We start from the raw sequence: 8,644 nt of genomic DNA on the forward strand, positions 1-8,644 counted from the left end.
ATTATTCATTGCGTCAAATGGCTTCTCTTGGACAGTTTTTGCACGGCCTGCACTTGACGTTACCAAACTGGTTTGCTTCACAGTTGAGCCTAGCTTCCCCGAATTGATCATCTGATGAATTTTATTAACTATATCAAACAGGGACTTTGAGAGAGGAAAAAAAAAGCATACAGGAAGTCTTGAGTATAGAGCTTGCAAATTCAGTACCACAATTTTTCATTTCAATTAATCTTAAAGAAAAAGCTAAGACATGGTACTGTTAGTTCAAAGATTATACCTTTGATACATGCAAGTCCAACTTTTGACCAATTCAAACTGTCTGAAGTGTTTCTAAAAGTCTGTTCCTTACATGTCACAAACATGTACCCAGCTTGACTCAGAAGTTTTAATTTTATTAATCTATTCAAAATCCTCATCTTCTAAAATTACATTTTAAATTCTCATAATTCCTGTGAAAGCAAAAATATATTTGCTAAATATATTTCACTTTCTCTTGCTTTTTTCATAAGCAAACAGCAAGAGAGTCAAAGTTAAGATTCAAATGAGTCTACTGGTTTGTGTGGTCAGGTGTGCCTATGATGCCCACATCACTAAGTATTTTGGAGTAGTCATTACCCTCGCAGGACTCTATTAATACCACATACAAATTGATTGCTAAAAGAACGTAAGATTCACAGCCTCAGTAAATAGAAGCTTTTCACTGTTTACCTTGAAACAGACATGAAAAAATTCACTCTAGACTACTTTGAAGGTGCAGAGCAACTTTTTAGTGATACCCATATTAATTTCAAAAGCCTGCAAGTGACTTAGGAATTCAGTTATTATTTCAAAAAAAATGAAATTATGCTTTTTCAGACTTGGCACTGAAATGAATACGCAGAAGGGAGAAACACTGCCTATGTGCAGTCTAATAAAAAAGAAGTTGACAGAAATAGAATATTATTTCTTACTTCATTCTCTATTGGTAGCACACAGTCTGCATGCTCATTAAGCTCCTTCATAGCCAGAACACTGTTATATGGAGAAGTAATAACATCATCTTCACCAGAGGGATAAACTGAAGTAACAAATCTATACACTTCTGGGAATTCATCCTCAAGCAAATTTAGTACGAAAGTTCCAAGACCAGATCCTGTCCCTAATTATGAATGAAGACAGAATGAGAAAAGACAAAAGGTTCCCCATGTTGTCACAAGCCTTAAGTCTCATAGGTTGGAAGCATACAACTTTTTAATTATATATATTAATGAACATTTTCTGAAGCATTTGGCTGACAGTGGAGGCTACTCAGATGTAAATTAAGGCAGAAAGGTGTTTCCCAGACAGGAAAATAATTAAGTGATAAAAGTATTTCCCATAGGATAGCGGACGGAATGAAGTATACAATCTCAAAAATTTCTGCAAACTGATAAGCCCTATTACTTAAACAAAATTTTTCTGACCTAGTATTTTCATTTCTTATTTTAAAATCTTTAATTTGAATTTTGAAATAAAACATTTGTTTAAAAACATTGAACTGCCCCAAACAATTACTTACTTTCCTTTTTGGGGTTTTATGCATTTTTCTCAATCTCTGGTCAAAACAGAATGACCCCTTTCCCCCAGCATGCATATGTTGTTTCTTCATTAGCACTAAGCACACAGCACTGAATTCAAATTGGAGAATTGAACTGTGTTTTTCCTGTTTTGGACAGCTAACGTTCTCAGCAGCAGACAATTTCATCTATGAACAAGACAGCAATTTTCTGCTATAATGGAAACAATATCTGCAGAGTCTCTCAAACTGAGCAAATGGCCAGAAAAAAAGGCCCTTGACAAAACTCTTGCTTCATATTTAGAGCCATTTTCTGTGTCTTTTTCCACATCATAACCAGTTATAATACACGCTCCCCCCACGTTTCTGGGGGAGGAAGGCTTAGTGGCAATACAGTAATGACAAAATTGTTACTGCAAGGGATTATCCCTTCTGATTTATTAACAAAGTAGCTACACCAGATTCAAGAGAATTATGTGGAAGGAAAACAGAAAAAGGTTTTCTAAAGTTAAACAACATTAGAAGTCTCCTTCAAAGCCTTTCAAAAAATTCTTTCCCACAATCAAAAATAACCTGATTACAACAATGATGTCAGTGTTCTGAGGCCACCGTCCCTTCTTCTGAGCAGCAGTACCTCAGTGATTCCTTGTATTTGGTACCTGTCTTGATCCACCCACTGCCTCGTATTTAGAATTTTAGCTGTATTTTTGTTCTGGGTAGCACTTACCTTAATCACGATTAGGGATCCTCAGTGCTCTAACAAAATAAATAATAAATAATTACAGGTCCACTTAGCTGGACTGTGTTAAATTTTTTATTCTATGTTCTTAATGATGTAGATTATTACACTGATCTTCTTTTCAAGATCCAGGTTTTTCTTTTTCATCTGCAGCTGGTGCAATCATACTAACCATAAAAATATTACTTACCACCTCCCATAGAATGAATTATAAAAAAACACTGTAGACAGTCACAATGTTCGGCAGTTTTCCTCAGCTTTTCCACAATGTTTTCCCGGTACTGATAGCCATATAGCTTATGACCTACAGCCCTGAAGACATGAAAGGTACTTTAAAAAAAAAAAATCCAACAATCAATCTTTCAGTTGTTTATTTTAACTCCTCCTATTTGGCATTTTAGAGTTCAGAGTCCAGAGCTGGGTGCAACCTCTAATTTGTGAGAATTGCTAAGCTGTGACTACATCATGCGAATATGGGAGTCAGGATATGGTTTTAATTTTGAGGATGCAAGCAGCACTAAGCTCACAGCTTTGGAATGTGTGCTATTATTTTGTACCAATAAAGAAATAAATTCCCACATCGGATGATCAAATTGTAGTTAGGAAAAGAAAGTTACACACCCCTTAACAATAAAGGTACCCTTATATAATATGTGTACTGATCTTCATTTGAGTACTATTCAAGTCAGTTGCTACCAGTAATAAAAAAAACCCAAACAGCTCATTTTCAACACACTTGCCTGCTAGACAGTAAAGTCACAGGATGCTTTATTCCCTGTATTGCACTCTCTTTCTGTACATTTGCTGAGGATTTGCCTTCCAGTCTGTAGTGTACTGAATATTATTAGAGACGCATTAAGGTCTCGGTGAAAATTTGGAATTCATTATGTTAATAAATCTTTTTCTGAATTTCTCTTTTGGGTAATGTAGTTTATATGCACAAAGCCAGAGTCTGTGGTGCTTAGAAATCAGAAGTGCATTTGTTCATATATCTTATTTCCACACTAGTTGCACAGTCTCGAACTAGATTATGGCTTTGACTGAGCAATGGAAACAGCTGAATACCAAAGAAACAAAAATAAAAAGCGTGTTTTTTTGAAAAAGAAAATCAAAAAAGAGGAAGAAAAAATAGACAAAATGATATATCAGCAGAATTATCCTTCTGTAAAAGGCTTTTCAAAGCCCTCCCCCAGGCAACAGTGACTCCAAAGTTTACTGGTAATATGCTGCAGCTCCCCAGGTGCAGTAGAATGAACCAGAAAGCTACCGTTATCATTTCCCTTTTCAAATACCATCTAATTAGCTGCCAAGAAATGCTTTCTGAAGAGGCTCTCACCAGTTGTTTCCTGAACCAGAAACATCTGTGATAAGCTGCTTGCTATCAAACACGTCCCTCAATGGTCCTTGCAGAATTTCATTTACCACACCCTCCTCCATGTCAATCAACAGTGCCTTTCAGAAAGAATTAAAATTCAGTCAGTAAGCAAACCACTCTTTGAAATAATCACACAAACAAATATAAAATTATTTACAATATAAAAGGTATGTTGCTTCTACTGTGCTCCAGAGATTTTTTTGTTTAAAGCTGTTAACTAGGAGACCAACTAGATTCACCTCAGCTGATTTGCTAGAAGTCGTTCAATAGGACAGCATTTCAGATAATGAAATCTTGTTAAAATTTTATAATATTTGGCCCCAATACTTAGAAGTAAAGAAATTAAAGCATTTTTAGGTTTCAAGTTGTCTTGCTTCTTAATCACTTCAAGTGGCTCAAAGAAATCCAGTCCTTAGAAAAATCAAGTAAAAACTTGGTTAGTAATATCTGCAATTATTTTATTAAAATGATAATTTAAATTACTCAACAAGACTGGCGGCAAACTGCATTACTCCACTGAACCATAAAAGTTACTATTAGAAATTTTACTACTCAAAGTAGTATTTCAGAACATATGCAATTATAAGGACCTTCTGAAAATTTCTACAGTTGGACATAAACATGCAATGTAAAAGAATGACCTTTATAGATTGCCTTACTCGTGCTTTTAGAGAGCAGATTTTTCCTTTGTAAATATCAGGACCATCACCACCACTTCTGAAAAAAGAAAAAAAATCCATGCTCAGAATCATAATAGAAAATAAGGCAATATATATTAGAATAAAATTCCCTCCTTAATCCTTTGTGTTCAGAGGACTGTTAACAATGTAAACAAACAGAAACACCCTGAACATGCTGCTAAGAAAGACCTCATAATTCCCTAAAATAATGCAATTCCAGGACACTATATCAATCAGCAGTATCCTAAACAGTACTTCAGGAAGCTGAAAAGATAAGCATTGAAAGTTTGCTGTCAGTTACAGCCTCTGCTCTATGGTAATTCTATAAGCACTGCCAAAACTTGAAAGGATTATCTTTTATTGAGCACGAACATAATGGAACACAGTGCACCAAATAGTACCACTAGGAAAAAAACCCAAATCCAAATCAACACTTCTTTCTCTTACTATTGCCTCTGTGGTCTTTCATGCCAGCCCATACTTTCAATTACTTTGACTGAATTGCTGAAAAAAGTCCTCACATTCCCTAAAATCCCCTAGGCTTAGGGCATGCATTTCTGCATATAAAACCATACATACACATAAGCACATTTCCAGTATTTCACAGTTTAATAATCACCATAACAGAAAAAAGTCTGTCTGGTTCTGCCAGAGTGTTGTTCATAGCTGTTTCTGACAGGACAACCCCCCTGAATTAATTATTTTGAAAAGTGGTATGGCATAGTATAGAAGACTCAAGTTTGTCACTTTTACGATACCACACTGACGTTTTAGCTGTTGCTAAGTAGTGTTTAGACTAAGTCAAGGACTTTTCAGCTTCCCATGTTCTGCCAGGTGCACAAGAAGCTGGGAGGGGGCACAGCCAGGGCAGCTGCCCCAAACTGGCCAAAGGGCTATTCCAGACCATATGACATCATGCTCCGTATAGAAACTGGGGGAAGTTGGCTGGGGGTAGCGATCACTGCTCGAAGACTGGCTGGGTGTTGGTCAGTGGGTGATGAGCAATTGCATTATGCATCACTTGTTTTGTATATTCTTATAATTATATTATAATTTCCCCTTCCTGTTCTGTCCCATTAAACTGTCTTTATCTCAACCCAAGGGTTTTACTTTTTCTTCCCCCCCTAATTCTCTCTCCCATCCCACCAGGGTTGGGCAGAGAGTGAGCAAGTGGTTTTGCGGTGCTTGGTTCCTGACTAGGGTTAAACCATGACAATGACATAGGGTTTTATGTCTGCAATGACCTGGGAGATGAATTAGATATTTCTGATAAAACTAAAACAAACCCCACAACAACAAAAGACTAACAGAAACATAGACGTTGCTTACAAACAATTTTTCTCGGTTAAAAAAAATATTCTAGGAAATGTCCACAAGGAATGGCAATGCACTTGCATGTTCTTTCAAAGAGGTAAAATTTGAGACAAGTAATTAGCATTTCAATGAGATTTTAGTTAAAATTGCATGTTATACTGCAGCCTTACCATATGATGGAAGGAAACAGAGGCTGGTCAAATGCTTTTTAATTAATTAAAATGCAACAGCAATATCCAAGTGCACAACTGTTTTATTCCTGCAAACTGTGAAGATTTTTATAACTGGATAAATAAGACATGACTGAATGCTCTTAAGATATGAATTGGGTAACTTAAAAAAAAATCATAGCAACCACTCTTTGTATAACAAACTAGTCAGATAAAAGGGATTTAAAAGCTTACACAACCTTTTCTGACTACCTTGTATGCAACTCCTCTTACAAATCTTCAATGAATGCTGCTAAGTTGGTATTCAGAGGGCTTGTAGCCTGATCACGATTCGCAACAGAAAAAGCTATCAGATCCTGACTGTTCAGTTTTGGGGACAGAAAGAGAGGAAAACAAGCCCAAACACTTTCAACATCTTTAACTACTGAAGTAAGTATAGTTAAAATGGAAAGGTAAAGATAGTGTTTTGAGGAGAATACAAAAAAGCAAGATCTTTTTCTAGCACAAACTAAATATGACCTGAAACAAAAAAAGCTGTAACTTTGGTTAAGAAGAGACAGTAGCACTGTTATCTACTGTGTTAAACTCATGAGCTGCTTGATAAGACTTACCTTGTATCTACATTCCTAAAGAAACTGCTTAATGCTTCATCATAAATTCCTTTCTAAAAGGAAATAACACAACATAAGATGATGTGTAATGTCAGAAATTCTCGGTGCTTTTTCACAGAATAATATAAGTTGGAAGGGACCTCTGAGGGTCACCTGTCAAACCTCCCCACTCAAAAGAGAGTGAATGTTTATGTTGAATCCAACTAGCTCCAGTCAGCACTAAAAAGAACATTTCATTGAAGCATCAGCTTGATATTAAAAACTGACAGGAGGATGTGACTGGTAAATTAATCACAGAATGCTTTGGGTTGGAGGGACACCTTTAACTCCACCAGGTTACTCAGAGTCCTGTCCAACCTGACCTTGAAAGTCTCCAGGGATGGGGCCTCCACCACCTCTCTGGGCAACCCGTTCCAGTGTTTCACCACCCTCATTGTAAAGAATTGGATTTCTTCCTTATATCTTAGTCTAAATCTACCCTGTTTTAGTTTAAAACCATTACCCCTTGTCCTGTCACAGCTGGCCCTGCAAAAAAAGACTGTCACCATAATTTTTCAGCACAAGATTAAACAACTCCTGTCCCTTCATTTCTAAAGATTTAGGATTTTACTGAAGATCCCAATGCAATTATTAAATTGAATAGCCGCTGTTTAGCTGACTCAGTTTATCATGGATACAACACTCAGTTGTATCCGTGCCCACGATACTAATGTCCATGAAGTTCTGTGGAAAGCACACCACACTGTCAGTGATTCCTAAACACCCAGCCAAGGGGTGGCATGAAAATTACTTACCTCACCATAAAGCTAGAGAGACCTGTCAATTTAAAATACTTTAACATTATTATTTTACAGACTAATTACCATACTCCTAAAGACCTGATGAAGCAGGACTTGAAAGTCACTGTTCCCTACAACACTAGAACCAAGAGATTCTCCATATGCATATCACAGAATGGCAAGGGTTGGAAGGGACCTTGGGAGATCATCTAGTCCAACCCCCTTGCTAAAGCTGCTTCTCCTAGAGCATGTTACACAGGACTTCATCCAGGTGGGCTTTGAATATCTCCAGAGAAGGAGACTCCACAACCTCCCTGGGCAGCCTGTTCCAGTGCTCCGTCACCCTCAAAGTAAAGAAGTTTTTCCTCATATTCAACTGAAACCTCTTGTGTCTCAGTTTGTACCCGTTGCCCCTTGTCCTGTCACTGGACACCACTGCAAAGAGTCTGTCTCCGTCCTCATGACTTCCGCCCTTAAGATATTTGTATGTCTTGATGAGGTCCCCTCTCAGTCTTCTCTTCCTCAGACTGAACAAGCCCAACTCTCTCCAGCCTTTCCTTGTAGGGGAGATGCTCCAGTCCCTTTATCATCCTAGTTGCTCTCCTCTGGACTCTTTCTAGGAGTTCCTCATCTTTCTTGAACTGGGGAGCCCAGAGCTAGACACAGTATTCCAGGTGGGGTCTCACCGGGGCAGAGTAGAGGGGGAGGAAAACCTCCCTCGACCTGCTGGCCACACTCCTCTTAATGCACCCCAGGATGCCATTGGCCTTCTTGGCAACAAGGGCACACTGCTGGCTCATGGTCAGCTTGTCATCCACCAAGACTCATCCATTGCCTTTTTACCGCTACTTCAGCAGAAGGCATTGAGGACTGCTCGTCATTATCTGTTAACATACGGTGCTTACCAGGACCTTCATAGTCATGGCAAGAAGAGTGCATTTTCCTTCAGGGTACTCAGCACAATCCTATGCCCTCTTTTCGCTGCTATTTCGGTCAGCACAACTGCACAGCAAGGCACTGCACGGCACGTGCTAGCGTGGAAAAGAAAGGTGGGCTCTCGTGGGCTGCTTTTTCGCTTTACTGCCAGCGGCAAAGAACGTGCATTGCTCAACCCTCTCTTCTCACTAACTGCCTCAAACCTGGTAACACCAGCCCGCAGGGAGACATCCCGGGCTTTCCAGGGTGGAAGGGCTTGAGAAAGCCGATCTGAATTAGAGACGCTTAGTTTAAACGGCATAAAACCCGGGGGATGCTTTTGGTTGGAACGAAGTGGCCCTGAATGGAATCAAAACACTCAGAGCGCTCGGGGTCACCCGGAAAGAACGCGGAACGAAGCCAGGGCCGCCGCGGCCCCCCCCACGGCGAGCGCGGAACCAAGCGCCGCGACGCTCCCCTCCGGCCCGCAACGGCCGGACGCCACGGGGGAAACAGACGCGTTACCA

General features: G+C 39.1%; 1 protein-coding gene across 1 annotated transcript in view; it reads right to left on the minus strand.

Annotated features, from left to right (window-relative positions):
• Window positions 1–8,644, minus strand: part of TUBE1 (tubulin epsilon 1) — a 14,861-nt gene that overhangs the window by 5,633 nt on the left and 584 nt on the right. Inside the window, exons 2-7 of the mRNA XM_009645179.2 lie at window positions 6,424–6,476; window positions 4,308–4,365; window positions 3,610–3,725; window positions 2,464–2,585; window positions 951–1,138; window positions 1–144 (exon numbers count right to left, since the gene is read on the minus strand). The exon at window positions 1–144 is cut by the window's left edge and continues 29 nt beyond it. Of these exons, the coding sequence (XP_009643474.1) occupies window positions 1–144; window positions 951–1,138; window positions 2,464–2,585; window positions 3,610–3,725; window positions 4,308–4,365; window positions 6,424–6,476 (681 nt within the window). The remainder of the gene's footprint in view (window positions 145–950; window positions 1,139–2,463; window positions 2,586–3,609; window positions 3,726–4,307; window positions 4,366–6,423; window positions 6,477–8,644) is intronic.

The sequence above is a fragment of the Egretta garzetta genome, unplaced genomic scaffold (genome assembly GCF_000687185.1).
Source record: "Egretta garzetta isolate BGI_Z169 unplaced genomic scaffold, ASM68718v1 scaffold18, whole genome shotgun sequence".
NCBI lineage: Eukaryota > Metazoa > Chordata > Aves > Pelecaniformes > Ardeidae > Egretta > Egretta garzetta.